Source organism: Vidua macroura, chromosome 17 (assembly GCF_024509145.1).
Source record: "Vidua macroura isolate BioBank_ID:100142 chromosome 17, ASM2450914v1, whole genome shotgun sequence".
Taxonomy (NCBI): Eukaryota; Metazoa; Chordata; class Aves; order Passeriformes; family Viduidae; genus Vidua; species Vidua macroura.
In genome coordinates, this window is record NC_071587.1 from 12,525,037 (window position 1) to 12,545,273 (window position 20,237).

General features: G+C 43.3%; 1 protein-coding gene across 2 annotated transcripts; it reads right to left on the reverse strand.

The window, feature by feature from the left end:
* Positions 1-441: 441 nt before the first annotated feature.
* Positions 442-19,594, reverse strand: RAE1 (ribonucleic acid export 1). Of its 2 annotated transcripts, XR_008439781.1 has the most exons (17): positions 19,344-19,594; positions 19,107-19,211; positions 18,439-18,531; positions 17,947-18,033; positions 17,432-17,518; positions 17,120-17,191; positions 16,499-16,606; positions 16,096-16,202; positions 15,912-15,987; positions 15,183-15,377; positions 13,617-13,702; positions 12,078-12,297; positions 10,824-10,895; positions 7,791-7,893; positions 6,241-6,499; positions 3,903-4,066; positions 442-3,490 (listed from the first exon to the last, which is right to left on the reverse strand). XR_008439781.1 is itself a non-coding variant. In XM_053993313.1 (11 exons), the coding sequence occupies exons 1-11, from the start codon at positions 19,431-19,433 to the stop codon at positions 13,616-13,618; spliced, it is 1,107 nt and encodes a 368-aa protein (XP_053849288.1). In that variant the 5' UTR covers positions 19,434-19,592; the 3' UTR covers positions 12,356-13,615. The 2 variants fall into 2 exon arrangements, 1 of the variants encoding a protein (XP_053849288.1); XM_053993313.1 differs by lacking the exons at positions 442-3,490; positions 3,903-4,066; positions 6,241-6,499; ... (1 more) ...; positions 10,824-10,895; positions 12,078-12,297 and having other exon boundaries at positions 12,356-13,702; positions 19,344-19,592.
* Positions 19,595-20,237: the final 643 nt, after the last annotated feature.

Genomic DNA, 20,237 nt, shown 5'->3' on the forward strand with positions numbered 1-20,237 from the left:
GCGCAGGGTGGCAAAGGCGCGGTCGAAGACCGGGCAGGAGGAAGGGGCGGTGTTGAACCGAATCGCAAAGGAGAAACAGCCAGGGAGGGGGTCAAGGAGTGAACAAAGGTTCAGAACTATCTTTCTCAAGCAGGTTCTTAAGCCTCCTGCTTCTCCACTGGGCAGCTGGATATGTACCTGTGCAGCCTCTGGGGACAGGGGTGCACCGCTCCCATTGCCACTGGTAGTCAGCAGTGGGGTTCTCCACTGTCCTCCTTCTGCATTTTGTTCCATGAAAGGAGAGGCAGCTCCTGCTGTGAAGTGCCACTGCCTTTGACTTGACCTGCAGGTTTCTGCCCAAACCTGCGACTGAACCCTGGGAGAGTTGTTACTATAGCACAGCCCCGTATTTGCTGCGTGTACCCCTTGGTCCATAACTGCAGGAAAACAAAAGCTACTTGGTACTTCAGAACCCACCACTGGGGAACTCCAGTGTGGTGGGGTGCTTGTAATGCTTTAATTGCTCCTCTCACGCATCACTTGGAGTTTGGGGTGTGGGAAAGGATCCCAAAAATCATTATTCGTTCATACTTTCCATCACCCAGAATCTCAAGAACTGCCCCTGTGCCTTAGGTTTATCATTTCTCAGAAAAAGAGATTTTTTGCAACATGATAAATGCAGAGATAACATTTTAGAAAAAAAAAAAAAAAAAAAGCCAGTGAAGTTCTAAATCATCATCTACTTTGGCTTCTATACAGCAGGTTCAGACTCCACAGACACTTTTTTTTTTTGTTACAGACCCCACAGAGAAAAGCCAGTTATTTCAAGAGAAAGGAATGCATTAATGTCTGCACTCCATAGTTATTCATTAATATTTTTCTTGCACCACTTCCATAGTTCTAAACACCCTATGCTTCATAAAGGAGAAAGGGAAAAAAAAAAAAAGCCAAGGAAAGCCATTAAGCTTTTCAGTCCTGAACCACCAGACTTCAAGACGAGGGTGCATTTCCTTTGATTACTGTGGAAGAAGGATGGAGCTGGGCCAGCAGCACCCAACATCACTGAAAAATTGACAGCAAATGGATGGTCCATGGAGCCTTTGTGTCTTGTGAAGCCACCAGCTGTGGCTGGTCCATCCAAACAAGCCTGGAACACACCTTTGGGGTTGGACTGCAGCCAGGGGCTAGGGCCTCTCCACCCCCGAGTCACCCCTTCTGTCTGCATGACTTCCACCACAAACTGCACATCAGCTGCTTCCTGGGCTGCCCGAGCTAATGACAACCCAGTTGGCATCCAGTCACCGTCCTTTTACAGAGCTTCATTCTGCTCCAAATGATGGCAAAGATTCAAATCATCCAAGCAGACTCCGGCTCCTCTGCAGGGCAGGCAGGGCTGGCAGAGTTCTCCAGAGAGACCAGCAGCAGCTCTGCTCTCCATGCTTATGCTTGTCTGGGGGGAAAAACAGCACAGGCGTTTTTGTTCTTCAAACATGAGCCCCACATAAATCCCAGCTCCTCTTCTTCCCTCGAGGCAGGAACAGGAGTTTCTTACAGGCAGAACAGAACAAGAAAGGAGTTAAGGCTAAACCTGCGCTCGGTGAGCAGCACAAACCCCCCGGTAGCGCTGGCGTGGCCGGGGGAGGCGGCCTCGGTTCTGCCACATCCTGGAAAGCAGGAGGGGAAATGAAATCTCCTGTCTCATGGTGCAGCTATTGCAAACACAGGCTCTAATGAGCTGTTACCACAAACACAGCAGGAAAGGGAAGAGAAAGTGAGTAAGGATAACTTTATGGAAGTTAATTAGTTTGCTTTTATTTTTTCCGCCTCGTTCTTGCAGAAAGCACTCATCCTCCTCAAAACACCTACAGATAAAATCCAGCCATCAGATCAAAGCTGCAGGAGCTTGGCAGAGCCAGTTTGCTGACACCTCCCCATGCTTTTACTGCAACAATAGGAGTACCTGAGAAGAGAAGAATGTATTTCAACTTTCTTTATCCTGTAAAGGCAAGCACATCTCAAAGTATGAAGCTGCCTTGGGGAAGCCAGAACATTGCTTAGCACAAATCTAAGAGCAGACTGCAAGCAAGAAGGAGAACACAGACCTGATATAAGCCATTGTAGGGGTGCATTTAGTCCTTTGTTGTTATTAAGAAATAAAACTACACGGAGGAGGCTGGGAGAAAAGTCATCTTTTCCAGTGGGTGTACAACCATCCCTATCTTTAATGTACAGGATTTGTATTGCAAATCCAGAGCATCCTATTCTCATTCAGATTGGGAAGATTAATTTTATGATAATTCAACACAGTTAAGAGGAGTCACTGGGTTTTTACTTACATGTTAATACATTCCTTGAGGCTTATGCAAAATTGATACACAAAGGCTCCTTCTGGTGGACTTCAGCAGTGTTATCCAAGAGATGGAATGGAACAGCTGCAGATCACCAAACCAATGTGCTGGATTCCACTGACAATCCTAGAGAAGGTGGCACTGTAAGACTATCCAGGTACAGAACCATATAGAAATGGTCTCTGCCTAAAGGATGAAAAACAGATTATAGCAGGAAGTTGTACCTTTGGGAGCAAGAACAGGACAGAGGTGGGGAAAGAGCAGCAGGGAAAATGTTCCTTGTTCCTTGGCCTCTGCAAAACACCAAAGTCCCTTCTGTTCTTGTCCCTCCCTTGGCACTGAAGCTCTGTGGTGCTCTCCTTGTAGACTTTGAGCATTTTCCTTTCTTCCCCCAGTGTCTTTGGGAAAATTGATTTGAGACACCCCAGGTCTGATCTGCAAGCCATTGAAGAACCTGCCTCATTTCTTAACAAACTGATGAGCTTTATTTTTAAAATGGAGCAGGGCTACAATGGAGCTCTGACCTTTTCCAGTTCCTGCTGCTGCTTAGCCAAGACTTCATTGCTGTAGGGCAGTGCCCTTGGGTTTTGCCATGGATACCCGCTTATTGCAACAACAGCAGATGAAACATCCCCCTTAGAAGCTCCACAGTTAAATAAGTTAACTGGAGAGCAAGGGACTTACTGTGGGAACTGTTTGGTTTGTTGGTTTTACTAATGCTCAGTCTGGATGCTGGCCACCAGCGAGGCTGTGAACAGGGAGATCTTGAGGGAGCTGCATTCAGTGGCATTTGGTTTAGGTTATCGCAGGGAATTCTGCATCTGGGCCCTCTCTCTCAGATTTTTTGGTTTGATGCCTTGAGCACACCATAACAATTGCTTAACCCAGAGCTGCTGCTGCAACAAGAATTGAAAAATGAAAATCATTCTTCTTTGGGCCACTTGTAACAAAATAGTTGAGCAGAGGAGGTTCCCAGTCAGGGCTGCTTTTTGGCTTTGGTTTCTGTAGGACTCCTTCAATAGGACTATTTCCTCTTCTGAGTATTCCAGAGCTGGGCATGCTGAGTGAACTCTGTTTCCTTTTGCTGGCTACACTGGTTACACACAAGCAGACCACCAGCTCTAGTGGGCATCTAGAGTGATCAGGCTTAATGTTCCAGTAACCTGCATTAAAAAAAAACCATAGATATGGATGTTAGTAGCTCTGGGACTGAGAGAACAACAAATGGGACACCTCACTCAATTCTGCTGGACCACAAGCATAGGTTAGAGTGTGGCTAAAAGAAATGTCATTAAAAATCTAATTCTACTTACCCAAACCTTCCTGCCCTCCCATTTGATGTCCCTTCACAAAATGAAAATTGTGCCATGACAAAGGACAAATAGAATCATGGCAACTGCAAATAAGATTTCTGAAAAAGAAGAGGCTTGGAGGAGACATAGCAGACCTCATAACTGCTTGGAGGATCTTGCCACAGGAAGTGCTCTGCAAGCCTTGGATAAAAGTCTAGATGAAAATAAAGGCATAAAGAATGGCCAAGGAAATTAAGAGGCTGTGCCATCACATTGCTCATACCTCTGCAACTGCCAGCAGGAAGAATGTCTAATATTCAGGAATCTTGTGCTGTGCTCTTTGTGCCACCATCACTGTTTCCCAGGAGTTTCTCAGAGCACAGCTTGGCACTTTTCCTTCCACAGGCCCTTGTGCCAGCCATGTGTGTCAGGGGAAGGATGAAGCACCTGTTTGGAACCAGGAAGGACAAGGTCAGCAAGGAAAGGTGCTTCAGTGGACCCTGTGGTGGTGTCCCTTCAGTGGTGAAGATGTGCTGCAGCACCCTGAGTGGTCACACCTACATTTCTTGGTGCTTTTTACTGTGCCCTTGGGGAATTTCTCCTCCACCATCTCCAGTTCACTGTTTATCCAGGTACAGCTCCTGGGAGCTGTGTGTACAGACTCTCCCCAGCCCTGGCAAAACACTCTGGGGAGCTGGAATGACACTGGGCTGGGGCTGCAGCCTGGGCCTGCCAGCTGGGGATTGTCACAGTGTGACAGCAGGGAGCTGGGCTGGCTTTCTGAGCAATCAAAATCTGCCCTTGATAGGATGGTGGCTTGTTTTCTGGCATTGCTGGCATCTCTGCCAAATAGTTCTGTCATCATCAGTATTGTAATGTCTTGGCCTAGAGCAATGGTAACCCTTGCCTTTCCTGTGACCTTGGGGATGGTCTCTCTTTGACCTCTTAGAGAATGACTAATGAAAAGGGCAGATGTTCATATTGCAGCTAAATTATGCAACCAATCCAGGAAATCCTTCACTAGCTGACCTTAGTTTCTTTTTTACTTTGTAGAGGGCAGGAAAGGGATGATAAAGGGTTAGAAGCAGAAAAGGAACAGGGCAAAGCAAACAACTGATGGTGGTGTCAGGGACAGAAGTTTCCCTCCAGATTTTCTACCACAACTCCTCCATTGGCAGTAAGCACTGGGGAGCAGGAGCTGTGACACAGATCCAGAAAACATTTTCCTGCTATGACAGCATCTACATCTCAGCAGAACAATAAATTTGTAGGCCAAAACACTGCCTATTTCTCCACGTTTGCCTTTGGTGATGTCATGGGGGAAAAGTCTCTTCAGGAACTGGCCAAATCTGCGAGGCAGGGCACTGGGAGAAGGGAGAGAAGGATAAGGACATGAAACCATTTGTTATCACCTGCTAAACACAACCTCCAATAAAGATACTGTTCCTTCCCGAGTTCCTGCACAGAAACTCTGTCTCTCTTTAATGGAAATATCATCCCATCTCTCTCAGGCTGGGATTTAATCATCAGAAGGGTTTTCCTCCCTCAAAAAATTTTTTAGAAAAAAACATTCCATTTGAGTCAAACATCCAAACTACATCTCAAAATAGTTAAACAAATATTTTTGCTATTTCAATTTTATGCTGTTCTTTGGGAAAATATTAATTGTAACTTCATACTTTTGAAGTTTGAAAACCAATAAACTACATTTTAAAATGAAGAAGAAATAATTTAATATTCTTTAAAGGAAGGAAGCAGATAAAGTAAGGCCCTTTGAAACAGCATTAATAATTATCTTTTTTTCAAATATTTGTGGAGTTATGTTAAAACTAAGTGGTATTTTCTGATTTAAAAAAAGAAAATGCCAGAAGGCTTCTAACAATCTCTGCCAAAGCTGCCAGGGCCACATCTCATGACCTTTTCATGGGAGTGCATGTGACACTGGTAGCACAAACTGAGCAGGAACTGTCCACCCACTCCAACCAGGGAACACTCAGGACACAGAAGAGCATTAAATAAGATGTCTCAGCTCTGGGATCTAGAGCACAGCTGTATGGACACAACAGATATTCTTAAAAGCAAAAGACAAGTGGCTCCAGAGCTGGAACACATCCATAGCATTGGGGCAGACCCAATTTCTATCCCCCTTCCCACAGGTGAGCACAGGCAGGTCTCACCCATGGATCCCCTCCTTAACCTCATGCTCCTTTTCCCCAGGCTGCTGTATTTTAGTCCTCACTAATCCAGGCTCTTCTGTCACATCACATCCAATGAGATAAATAATCCATCTACTCTCATATCACTTTTCCAGTTGTGATACTTCTAGAAAGTATTTAATGGCCACGATGAACCTGGCCAGGTGCAGAACAACATACACAAAAGAAAAAAATACTAGCATGGCAATTGACTTTCCTTAAAGGTTTTGTTTGAAACTCTTAGAGCCTTCTAGTTACCATGTCTACTCTATTTAAACACAAGGCAGCAAAGGTTGGTTGCAGTGGCTCTGAACAGGATATAAACACAATTGGAATGTCAAGACAACAAACCAACATATCAACACTGGATACAGAAGCTTTTTCCATGGAGCCTGGAAAGGTATTTAAAAAGAAAAACAGAGTTACCTGCACTGAAATCTGGGCAGGATGATTCCAGCTTCTGCATGATCTCAAAAAGTCCAAAATAGGCCTTTTACAAAGAGAATCATTTATGATGGTGCCACAGCAGGGCAGCACAATCACTGACTGGCAGGGTCAAAACTCACTTGGGCAATGCCATTGGCTCCTGACAGTTCAACATCCACATCCAGTCTGCTGGAGCAGTGATTCCTGCTGGGGAAAAGCCATCAACAGCTCAACAGGCAGCAACACGATGTCCTCAACACTGCAACAGGACAATGACATCAGCTGAACATGACAAGTGAAACAAAGGCAGGCCACTGCTAAATCACATGGCCCACTTAGTGCCCATCATGCCTTTAGTTAGTGAGGAAGCACATAGAGAAAGTTGCAAGGTAATAAAGAGGGCAGGTTTTGCATTCTCAGGAAGACAAAAAGGCTGGCAGATGGGTTGATTGTATTCTGAAGTAAGCTCCTGAATGAAGCATGTGGATCAGTACTAAATGAGGAAATCCATTCTGCTGCTTGGAGTATGGTTTTCCTTTTGTCAGCCCTGGGGTGCCAGGGCCAGTCTTATCTCAAAGGAGATTTTCATCAGCCTACAGGGAGAAAAAAACACTCCTCTGTTTCCTTACCAGTAGTGTGGCTGTGACAACACCATCCCTGTTAAGGAGCAAGAAGGTCACTAGTGGGAAATGTTACCCTGGGCCAAGCCACATTCAGAACAGTCTGGGGAGTTTAATCATCCTCTCTCTCTCATCTCCCTGCTGCTGTTTGCAGGACCACCAAAGAAAGGTGCCCAGATGATGAACTGGATGAGCTCAGCCATTGTGACAGACACAGGTCAGCACTGCAGAATGGCTCCCACTGCATCACGCAGCCAACGGCTGAACAAAAGCTACAAGGGTTCAATGACAAGGTTTTGCTAAGCTGTTCTCTTTAAATAGACTATCTTTCTGTGGTTTTTTGAAAAGCTGTTTCAGCCCAGTTAAAGTGTTTCTGAAATGCTACATACTGTGTTTGCGGGCTGACAATGTTCCACAAATGTACATGTTCTTCTTTACAATTATATAGATACTGCTCTGTAAATTAAACATTAATGGCTGAACAACCAACTGCTGTCTGCAACCCTGCTGCTACAGAGCAAGAATGAACATTACTTAGGAAAGGGAGACCTCCAAGGAAAAGAGTCAGGTATCTGCAGAAAGCAATTACCTGTCAGTAAGTGATACCTGACTCCATATAAATCCCACTGTTACAGCAGGAGCATGGCAGACAGCTGTCCTTCCAAAGGAAAGAAAGGTTGTAAAGATTGTATTTGAACTCCACTTTAGTCATTTGAGAATAGCTTGAGCTACTGCATTATCTCTGCCCTTTACTGACTGCAATAATCATGGCATATTCTAAACACAGTGGATCTCCCTTTGCTGTAGATCAGTAGTGAGCTGCATTTTATAGGCAAGGGAAGGAAGGTGATCGAACCAGTTGGCAGTGGGTCAGAAAAGGACATTTGAGCTTACACCTTTCTGGGAGATGGCACAACTGTGAGGAAGTACCTTGGGAAGGGTTGAAGAAAATCCGTTACTTGAGTTTTATTTCACAGTGTTCCCAGGAACTGAACATTACCCCTCTCCTTGTCTGGTCCAGCAAATCAACAACCTGCATTTAATAAACATGAGTGACAGAAAGCATTCCCTGTCAAACTACAAAGCATTTGTTAATGCACCCCTGAGGACAGGCTTAGCTGACCTGGGTGTTTAACATGCAGTTTGCAGCATTTTCCCATTCCTGCAACAAACTCATTGTTGGATGTCAGCACATCCACACCTCACACTATAAAGCACTTACTGCCTGCAAAAGACACCCTGGGCAGCAAAGGGTAAATTTTCCCTATGCCCAGGGAAGAGCATTACCTTAATCTCTTATCTAGGCCTGCTTTTCAGTGGCACTTGATACAGGAGCTATACCAAACACTTCCTTGAAAACATAAAGCCGGGGATTGGGTTACACACGATTCGAGATCTGTGCCACCAGTAAGACAAAAGCTCCTGTATTACCTGGCACATGCCTGCTGAATTATTGAAGTGTCCCTTCAAACTGAATATATTCACTGCATAATTAGTCAACAGAAGAAAACGGTCTCTCTTTACACAGCTAATGCTGGCAGGTATTGTATCTTTTATGCACTGTAACAAAAAACATTTGCAGAACTGATGCAACACAAACATTTGGAATTACTCTGTCCATGCACGAGTGTTCCCAAGGCACATGCTCCCCTTTGTGGTGCTGCCTCAGTCTCATGTTACCTTGCAACCAAGACCTAAAAATGTGAATTATTTTACCAGGTGTAGCACCATCCCCATTTCAGAAGCAGGTAAATGGTGCAAACACCTGGAAGTTTGCTTTGCCCCTGAGGAAGGAGCGAGATCAATTTGGCCATTCAGGTCCCACTCTGCATCAAGTGGGACCTCCCTGGGGCTGTGCATCAGTGCCACTCTCAGCTCACACTGCTTGCAGCTGATGCCACTCCAGAGGCTCTGCTCTCCTGGGCTTGTCCCCTGCTGCTGATTCCTGGGAGCACTGCTGCTCCACGTGCACACACAACACCGTGGCAGTCCCAGCACATCTGCTGGGAGCAGCACAGCCAGCTGGTGTTGCTCCATTTATTCTGCCCTGGCAAGGGAAGAACAGCAGCAGATTCCTCTCATGGAATGGCTGTGCTGTTGCTGAGAGAAGGATGGGTCCTGCACTGCTGTATATAAAGCTAAGCTTACCTGGAAATGCAAAGAGATGGCTTCCAGCTGTTTGAACACCAGCTGCAGGATGAAATGCAGTTCTACTAACTCCAACCCACAGCCCAAGGTTTGCAAAGACAACATTCTGTCAGTGGAAATATTCCTGGGTTTTTCCCCTTTGAATTACACCTGTTACACCTGACACTAAGGGGACAGATGGGTTCTTTTAGGGGTCTTTGGCAGAATAAAGACAGCACTAAATTGTAGTTACACTCAAGGTTTTCTCAGCAGGATATTCTGATTAGCATAGCACAGAATTTATGATTAGTATGGCACAGGATTTCTACAAGTAGCATCAATATGGTACAATCTGTAAATAGCACAATAAAGAATTTATAATTTTTTTATAGCCTGAATCCTCTGCAAGTCTGAGGATCCTAACACATGGTTTAGTAAATCAATGTAACAATCACATAGACTTGGAAATCCTGTCACAGAATGAGCCACTCAGTCCTGAGGAAGCAGAGGACAGTGGAGGCACTGGTGGCCATGAGGGGTCACAGGTCACTGCCCAGCAGCAGTTTGGGTCCCAGCTCTCCCCTGAGGATTTCTAACTCCATTTTACAGCAGCAGCACCGGGCTGGCCGGGAGCCTGGGACCTTCAAGGCCAGCAAGGAAGGGAGGAATGGGCCTGGAGCCCAGGAATTGTGAGGCCAGCAGCCAGGGGAAGAAGAAACTTGTTTGGTTGACTTGGTTCAGGGGACCTTCAGGGCCTGATAGTGACAGAAGGGGAACAAAGGCATTACCTGCTTGGTCAGATGTCTCACTGAGCAGCTGAAAGAGCATTGCATAGCTCTAAAGACTTGGTTTATGTGTATGGATACCAGGTAGACTCCTGAAAAGCTCAAAAATGGAAATTATTTCCATCTTCTTCTGAGTATTTTGGGATGAGTTGCTTTTAGAAATAACTATACCTTGTACTCCAGCAGCACTCCAGCTCCGTGCAGAGCCCCAGGCGTGCTGCAGCCCCGGCTGCAGGGAAAGCTCTGCTCAGGAGCCATCAGCACTGCCATCGCCTGGCACCACAGCAGAGCTGCAGCAACGGCTTCAAACTGCTGCGTTCTGTGCATCCTGCAACTGCCGCGGTGGAGAAAGTTACTGGGGAATTGTTCCTGTCCTGAATTTGTTCTGGTCATTACTGTGTGCTGCAGCTCCAGATGCTGATCATCACCTGGCTGGTAAAGCTCAGTAACTCAGGGGAAATGCTTTACACAGTGAATCTGCACCAGAGTTTTGTGAAATAAATCAATCTTACAAAATGACTGCAAATGGCACTTAATTAGCCAGTCTGGAGGCTTAAAAATTAACAGTCATTTCATTTTACTCAGGTTCATCTCTGCAAAAAGCAAACAAATTGGAAATCAGTGGTTTCTGTCATTTCAAAGGCTGGAGAGTGTAAAACCTCTTGATAGTGATCTGACACAGTTCCAGACACCTCATCTGCAAACAGTGCTTCACCATTAAAGTGAGCCAGGCCACAGCAATAGTTTCATTGAAATATCCCACGTACACCTAATCCCACCTGGATCTCAAATCCACACCTCTCTGCAGAACAACTCAGTGACCAGTTTTTCTGGCCTAGGAGCTAAACTGGAGTACTCCCCAATTCAGGATTGCATTTCCTGTGGCAGATGCTTAATCAATACTCTGCCTGCCATTGTGCAAACATGTTTTGTTTCATCTGTGAAAGGCTTTAGCAGACAAACTTTGACAATTATTTAGTTTTCTGAAATACATTTCATTAAACCAATGTGCAAAACCACTGACATGTGAGAGCAGCAGCAGGAAACTCACCTGAAAATGTGGTAAAATGTTCCCATTTTGAGGGGTTTAACTGGGCTGCTCTTTATGCCAAAGATTATTTGCCTGCAATAAAACACATTCACAGCAAACATTCAGAAAACTAAAGAAGTTATTTTATAAATCAAGCATTCCTGTTAGCTTTGGTACATGTTAGAATCTTGCATTCTTCACTCAGTTTTTTGGGACAGGTAAACTGCCATGGAATAGCAAATTAATACATTTCCAGAAATGCACTAACACTTTAAAGGGTGTGAATAAACTCTCATTTTTGATACTTGAAGGGATACAGCTGTGTGTACTTTACAACAGAACCTCACAATAGTTCCAGGGAAGAGCAGATTGCCAATGTGTTCTGTTAACTTGGGTAATGGAAAACAATTCAGTTCAAAGCCTGACTCTCCTCCCAGCTGAACACATCTAATGTGCACAGCAACATAATGGAAACTATGTCATTCTAAAATTAGTCTGAACAAGTAGCAAGTGATGATTAAATAATTCTGAAGCCTCACTGACAAAGAAATTCAGTCCAGCAGAGTTAAGTACTCAGCATATTAACACATGATGTGTTATGAAACCAGACTCACCAGTGCTGGCCTCAGTGGCCACTGGAGCAGGTGCAGCTCCACTGGATCCCAGAGAAATGTACCTGCTGAACTCATCTCTTTTCTCTCACTCATTCACATTGTTAGGTATTTAAACAAAATGAGATTTTTTTAAAGCAGGAAGCAATGACACATTCCATTCTTCCCTCTTTACTCCAGTGGGAGTTCTGCACACTTCAATGATCACTTACACCTGATCTTGAGCCTGCAGCTGCTTGGTGGCATTCAGTTGACTGGGAAGTCTAGAAAAATGTGCTAACAACCAGAAACTGCTGCATAACAATCACAACCTTAGGGAAAAAAATCAACAGAAACCAAAGAAATGTTTGAGCAAATGATCAGCTACTGATTTAAGTGCTGGGAACTCTTTCCTACCTTAAAGAAAACAAATTGTGCATGAATGTGAAATCTAAAACTATGTAAAACATAGAGGTAGCAGGAAAAAATCCAAATTGTCTTGAGAAATAAAACAGAAAAAGATAATCCCTTAACAAAGCAGAGCTGGGTGTATTTGAAAGATTTTCCTCTATACCAAACAAGAAATACCCATCCAGCAAAAACTGATGAACCCAGGGGAGAGTCTGGAGTGAAAAGACAGTGGGCTGGAGGGAGTCTGAAGAGTCTGTGATTTATTTGTACTCACCATGTCAGGTGTTTGGCTGCTGAAATAGCAATGAACTTGATTCATCTCAAAACAAAAGGCCTTTCACAGCAGTTCTCCCAATTCTTTGAGGCAAACCCACAGGAATCATTCATAGTGGAACAGAAGTTGGAAAATGCGTTGGATTCTCAGCTTAAGCAGCTGGAGGAAAAGGAGCTGACTTTCAGCAAATGTCTGTGAATTACACTGAAAGGCCAAGAAGCTGCTGTGAAACATGAAGCACATTGCCTTGCCCACATTATTATAACAGAACTTCTGAATATAAAAAAGCATTTAGTAAAAATTTTATTTGAAACTCAGCATGAATCCATAACCACCGGCATTAAACCATAACAGTTTTACAGAGAATTTGTACAATATGCCATGTAATTCTATACATGCTCCCCCCATCCCCTTTTTATTCAGTCATTATCAAACAAACAATAGTTAGACAGGAATAATAAGCATTCACTTCCAAAAAGAAAACTTTGGCATGTATACAAATAGCTAGTTAAAAGTAAACAGTGGTAGATTCAAGTCAGAAAGAGACCCACTCATTTTGTTTCACAGCATTTTTGATCAGGATGAAACTTCCCAGCACTACTTTCTAGTTAATACAAAAATGAGTATATTTTCAGTCCTGAACACCCTCTTACAGGACAAAACCATGTTAAAATGCTCAACTTACAACTCTAAAAGGTGTCAGCTTCAAAGAAGCTTAGGTCAAAGGGATTTTGCACACATTGGTTTGGTCATGAATAAAACCTTTAAAGGTTTGCTCATGTTCCTGAACTCTGAGCTATTTCACCACTTGGCACCACTGCAACTTCTCCTTTGAACTAGAAAAAGCAGTTTGCTCAGAAGTCATGTCCACTGCAGGAGTGTCAGAAGAATCTAAAGTTTGCACTGGGCCCATTTTCTGTCTTGAGTTTCTGTTGCTGCTCTTGGCCCCCTACATACCTTCCTAGTCATCTAAAAAAGGAGGGAAAACTATTTTCAAAGCATTTCTTCCTGGCATACAGCAGATAATGCTTCCATTTCAAAAACCAGAAAGCAATGAAAGAATCCCTGAATTATTAATAAGGAAAAAAAACCCAAAAAACCCAAACCTCCTTTGAGAAGAATTACTGGTGATTCTCCAAGTACTTACAAAAAATACAGTATTTATACAGCTTCTCCAGAACAATTATAATTAACATATTTTAATGTAATACTAACAAAATAAATCCAGAGATACAAATGGTTGCACTTCAAAGCAGGAATATCCACCCCACGTGTTGATTTTGCTGCAATTTCATTATTGCTGTGGAACAGAGAGTGGTTAAGTCTTGTCAATATGAGCCTCTCTTTCTTATACATGTCAGAGTATCTAATTTGGAAACTGTTCTCCAGCAAGTCAGAATACATTTACTGTCATTTTTACAGTTCCTGCTAAATGTTTGTGATCCAAAATTGACTGAATCATGGTGCAACAGGGCACAAATGGCAGAAGAGCAGAGGCAGGAAGGGCAGAACAAGTAGAGGAGTTCAAGTCAGACTCACTACTTCTTATTCCTGGGCTTCAGCTCTTCTGCTGCATTTCGCAGGAAAATGTAGTTTTTCTTCTGTGGATTATAGAATTCATGACCCTAAAGACAAAAATAATCTACATTGAGTCTCTTCAAAGAAAAAATATCAGCATTACTTAAAATGTAAGAATATGAATATTCCATTAGTTTGGTTTATTAAGATTTAAGACCAGATATTGGACCACACTGGTGGATTAGGAACAGTTTACTTGAACAAGCAATTACAAAAACTGTACATATAAAGTGAAATTTAAGAGACTTTTATTCATTTTTAAAGTATAAAATATTTTCATTTAAAAAATAACCACATACCTCTAAGTTCTCCTTTACAGATGCAGCCTAAGAACTCAATATGATTTATTTTAAATGTCATTCGAGGCAGAGAAAAAACGAAACCTTTAATGGCCACCCAGCTTCACTTTATATTTTCTATCTTTTAAATAACATAAGGTTACATTTTTTTCAAAGTGAAGCCCAAGTTCTACAGGCAACTGCAGAGTTTTCTGTTCCCCAGCTGCAGATGCAAACGCCCTGTTTTGCATATCATTTTCATACACATTACCAAATTAATACCCAAGTATCCAAATCAGGGAGAGTAAACACTAATAAAGCTAATGAAGTCCAACATGCAAGTTGGAAATTACCAACGCTATGGACAAGAAATGGCTCTGGGAAGGAAGGTTTGTACTTGGCACCAACTGATTTTACAACTTAATACAGGTTTGCAGATCTGAAAGGTACCACTGCAGTCTACCCAAGCAGCAGAACTGAAGAACTCATCTGCCTTGACACCAACAAATATTTTCATGTGGGCAGAGGACTAAATACAATGCAGTGAATTAAAATTTAGCTCTCTGTGGCATGCAATTGAGTTAATCTGTGTGACTCTGCATTCATTTGACTCATAACCAGAAGGAACATTATCCTCCAAGCACCATGAAAATTAGTTACATTCCAAGCTTGCTGCTCTCCCTCCTTAAACTATTAGGAAGTATTGATTTTCTACAGATCATGGTTTAGCTGTGGTTCTGCTGCATCTGTATTGTTAAGTGTAGAAGAAATACATAAATAAGCACCATCAAAAGCCTCACTGAGTGGCAGTGAAAATTTAATAGAGAGCATTCAAACACTGAGATAAGTGTTTATAATCACAGTCACAGCTTTTTTCCCTGCACAAGCAGCAGAGATGTGCATTTCACAAGCTCTGTGGGAAGCTGTCAGGGTGCCACACTGCCCTGTGACACTGCCCACGGCACAACGTGTGTGAGCAACCATAGCAACCTCTGAATCAGGGAATTTACATTTTGCTCATCCACATTTGCAAACCAGCATCATTTAGCAATCCTGTCCAGCTCGACCTGAACCACCATGAATTCAAAGCTTCAATCTTAAACTTCATCAGGTGGCCAACAGCCATTTTAAGTTCTCTTAGAAATCAGAAAGATTCATGTACTACTTATAAAAAACAGCAGAAACCTCACAAGAAGAAGTGTCTTAGTGATCAACTGAAAGTATGAACATGAGTCTAAAGCCTCCTTACCTTTGACCAATCATAGCTGGAAGCATAAGCAAATATATTGCCATTGTGGTTGAAACAACAAGCAGATATTGGCTGGTCCAGCTGCTCTGAGGTTTTTAGCTTTGTCCGTGCATCTTTATCCCAAAAGCTGAACCTCCCATCAGACCCTACTGTGGCCAGAGTACCATGGACAGGGTGGAATGCAATCCCATTAACCTGCAGAACCATACAGAACACCAGGTAAAACACCACACTTAGCGACAGGTAATGGGAACACTCACAGAAGGTGTGCTGAAGTCTGTGAGAGTAAATACATTAAATTTCAACTAGATACAGCTCTTAATTCTTTAAATTTTTTTTGAGAAAAAAACCTCAAAAAACAACCAAAGAAAAACCACCAAGGCAACAAGCAAAACACCATCTTTTTGGCTTAGTACCTAATAATTCAATGCATAATGCCATTAAACAACTATTGTTTCAATATCTGCAAAATCAACAAGTGTCAACTCACTTGTTGACAAGCAGATTCAATGCAAGGCTGATCTAATGCTGGTTTTATGGGAGAATTAAATTTTTTTAATATATAAATAACAATTTTTAAAATATTTTTCTTCTTAAAGAATGACTATGACAGGTCTTTAAATGTGTCTAAGACAGCCTTAGGCAAGATAAAAGGTGAAGGAGAACAATTCAGAGCCAATTTCACATTAGGAGTGTACAGTGTATACATGAAACATGTTGGATACTCACAGCATAGATGTCCTGAGGTGCTGATGTGTTTGTTCCATTGGAGCGATGGCATTTAAAAGTGAAATTATCTTTTGCGCTGGAAAGGAAATTTAAAAGTTTAAATTTTTTTGTTTTAAAAAAAAGCTTTTTATTTCCATCACTGTGAAGTGAGCAATAGAGAGAGAATGTTTTATTGAATACTTACGGGTTAGGGGGGTTGATATAATGAATAGCTACTCGGCCTTCAATGCTTCCAAGGGCAAATCCAGTTGGTTTGTTCACTTTGTCTTTGAAAATAGCAACACAGCGATGCTGAATTTGAGAAAAATACAAAGGACTTTTATAGAGAGACATCTTTTCCACAGGGACACAAAACTTCAAAGTCATCAATGCAAGGTAAAGCAAAACCACTAGCAAGGTCAAAAGATAGCTCAAATTCTGTTGAGAATTTGGGCAACAGTATTTAAATTTCTAAATCCTTGTGAAGATCAGCACCACATCACTGGCAAACCAGGTCACTGCCATGCTAAGGTAACTTGGTTTTGAAACACTGCATGTTTTTACAAAAAAAGTCAATGATCTGTATAAATACAAATATTATTATTTACCTGGTGTTTCAGGGGAGATTCTATTCTTCTAAATTCAGAAGGTTGGTTTTCTAACTGATAAACTATCAAACCCCTTTCTGCAGTGGCCACAGCTGCCATAGGATGAACCTGGATAAGGTTGTAAAACAGGTTGGAAGAGAGACACTTGTGTTAATTGCATGGCAGAACACCCTGAAGAACTTAAAGGAATGAGAGGGAGGGAAATAGGAAGCAGATAAAGAAAAAAGTTCATTTATTCACGTATCTTCAAACACAACCAGTCAGTTTTTCCCTGCCACTGAGAAATTAAACACACCAAAAATCTTCTAATTATGAGCTGATTCTTCCAGTGTGAAGTGCAGTGGTGGTTTACAAACTTGTCCAGAACTAAAGGTAGGTCAATTCTCAGGTTGATTTTTGTGATGTTAAAAGGACACCATGTGTGTCCTATATGAAGAAAATCCCTATTTCCATCCCTATTTTCCAGGGCCTGCTCAAGAAGATCAGATTATGTTCTAGCACTACAATCACACAGACATCAAACACTAACAGTATTCAAATCCTGTCCTACAGAAGACCCCAAAACTTCTTCCTACTCCCAGTTATCCAGCTGGCACCAGTTTGCCACATATCCTAACTTACCACATCTGCACAGTAACATCTTTCAGGGAGCTGCAGTGTCATCATAGGTGTTGGTGAACGGGTATCCCAGAACTGATGGGGACAGAGAACAAACAAACTTACACCTGGAGCTCAGGATACACCTAAAATTACTACAGGACAGAGAATGTAACTGTTTCATTCTTGTTACAGTCAGAATAGTGCAACTCTCTGTGAAGTGAGGCTATTCCATTAATTATTAGAGCTTAATAAAATATTTTCATTTCATGTAAGTATTTTTATACACAAATTACTAGCACACTTTGTGTCTATTTATTCAGGTAAAAATTATACCTTCAAAGTTTTATCCCAGCTTCCTGTCATCACACAGCTGTAATTTGGTGCTTTAATCCAATGGATGGTCTTCACAGGAGCATCATGCTGAAGAAAGAAAGGACAAACACACATGCAAGAAGCAATCATTAAAGAGAACAACTCTTCTTAAATTACAACTGGTAACTAATTTTAGTCACCATAATTACATATTCTACAAACAGACATTAACTTCTAATTTGAGAATGTAAATTGTAATTCTGTTATTGTTGCAGTAGAAAGCTGGTATTTGGGAAGTGAATTGAATGACTTCTTAAAAATATTTTTCCCCTCTAATGGGTGACTTAGTGAGATCACTGCAGCAGTGGAAAGAGCTCTCTTAAGTAAAACAGAGGAAACAGATGCACAGGGTTTTTAAATCACTTTGATCACCTGTTCAGGTGCACTTTGCTATCACAAAAGTATAAAAATTAGAAAGGTAGTTTTTAATAAAAACAGAAAAAGAAAAAACATTTAGTATTTTGGGCTTTACTTACTTGTGCAATCTGAATTGCCTGATTACTGTTGAGATCCCACATTTTGGCAGTTTTATCACAGGAAGCAGTAAATACTTTACTCCCATCCTAAAAATAAAAATAAAACCAAGATATTAGCAGGCTCTACGGGAAAACTGTCAAGTGTTATTCTCTTCCAGAAACAGTGTAACATCAATGTAACATGTACAGGGATTGCAAGACAAAGAAGAAACATAAATTCAAATTGATTTATTACTATGTTACAAAAGAACAAACGGTGCTAGTTTTATCTAGCTTTTAACACACTCCTAACTTTTAAACTCACTTTTAGCCTTCTTACATCCATGCCAGCCCATCCCACTAGGACACACTCAGCACACATTTACAGCAATTTCAGTCTGTGCAATAACCATGGGTGGCAGCTTCATATGGCACTCATCTGCCTGCAGACCACACACCAATTTATCTGGACTTCTGGTAAAAATGTGCATTTGTTTTTAAATAACAACATACATCACTCCAGCAGGCATCTAGTACAGGCCCTGTGTGCATCTGCTGAGCCTTTGGAATTGTCTGTCCATTATCCTGAACTTCCCAGCAGCGAACCTGTAACAGGAGAAACAAATGCAGATAAACCATATTAACAGGAGCTTGAAAAGACTTGTCTTGAAGACTCCAGCCCTAGTTTATCCAACAAAAAGTATGGTTATAAATGCCAAAGTCTGTTTTTTTTTCAGAACTAGTGAAACCTTTTTCTTTTTGCTTATGTTCCATTCACCTGTAGAACCAAAACTCAACCCCACAACCTCAATTCCACCTCAAGAGTGCCTTGCAAACCTGTAACCCCTCACCACAGTGTCCTGGAGAACCCTGAACCCTCAGCTGGGCAGAACACAACAGTTAGAAAACATGCCCACATCTGTCTTCCCTCCCTGCCTGAGCCAGCTGGGATCTCATCCTTCAAACCAAAAAAAAAAAAAAAAAAAAATGTTATGATAACTTAATCTTTTTGGGTTTGCAATGATTTATCAGTCATATTAAACTTAATGCCTTGGTATCAGACCTAAATGTTGCAGTTCTTCAACAGGTTAGGTTTTCAGGGGCCCTGTGCAAGCTTTTGGGATCCCATTTTGCACTTTAGGCACTTTATTCAATCTGCATGTCTAAGTGAGAATACTTACATCATTTGCCCACGATCCTGCAATGAGGAAGTTACCCGGCAGCGTCGGTGGACTAAATGCTAAACAAGATATGCTGTCATCAGGTGGAGATGTTACTTCAATATCCTAGGGAGGACAGGAGACAGAACAACTTTTGAAAACTGTAAACCGAGCTCTTATTACTTCTACAGAATGAGTCAGTAGGTCCTGCTGTGACAAACTAGCACACCCAGCAGCACGGGGGGCTGACACACGTACCTTCATCGGGTTGTGGTTATCTGCTGTCGTGCTGCCGAACATGCTGGTACCGCCGGTACCGAACCCCGACGTCGATCCGAACAGACTCATCCTTGCCCTGCGAACGAGCGAAACGTTGAGCCCCGCAAGGCCCTCGAGCGTGCTCGGGGCGTCTCAGCGCAGCCACCAGAGCAGCACGGCCCTGGGAGGCACCCGGGGATATACAGATATACCAAACCAAACACAGTAAAATAAAATAAAGAAATAAATAAACAACAACTTGCTGTTGGACCCCCACAGCTCCCGGCTGCCCACCCTGCCGCGGATCCCTCTCGGGCCGTGCCCCAGCCAAAGGCGAATCCCGGAGCCCAAACGCGAGCCCGGCCGGGGGTGCTGCCCCTCTGGCGCACACCCCGGCCGGGGCTCCCCGCCCACCCCCGAGGCCGCCGCTCCTCGGGGCTCCCTCTGCCCGGCCGGCGGCACCCGGGACGGCCCCCGGGCGCTGCCGCGGTGCCGGGCGGGGGCGCGGGCCGGGGCCGCCCTCACGCACCGCTACGGGCCCGCTCCGGCCCGGGACCTGCGACGCGGCCGGCGGCGAGCGCGGGACGGGCCGCGCCTCCTGCGCAGGCGCCGCGGGGCGGGGCCGCGACTGCGCCCTGCGCGGGCAGGGCGGGGCCGGGGCGGGGCCGGGGCGGGGCCGGCCCAGCCAGAGGCGAATCCCGGTTTCCTTCCAGAGCCGCGGGAGGAGCCGCGAGTTGGGGATTTTGGGGAAATTTTGGGATTTTGGGGATGTCCCCGAGCCGCAGGTGACCTGACCCTCCTGACGTACAGCGGCTTCTGCACCAGCCCTGTATTCCCTGGGATTACAGAGTCACATTGTGACTCTGCCGCTGTACTGTAAATAAAAAGAGCGTT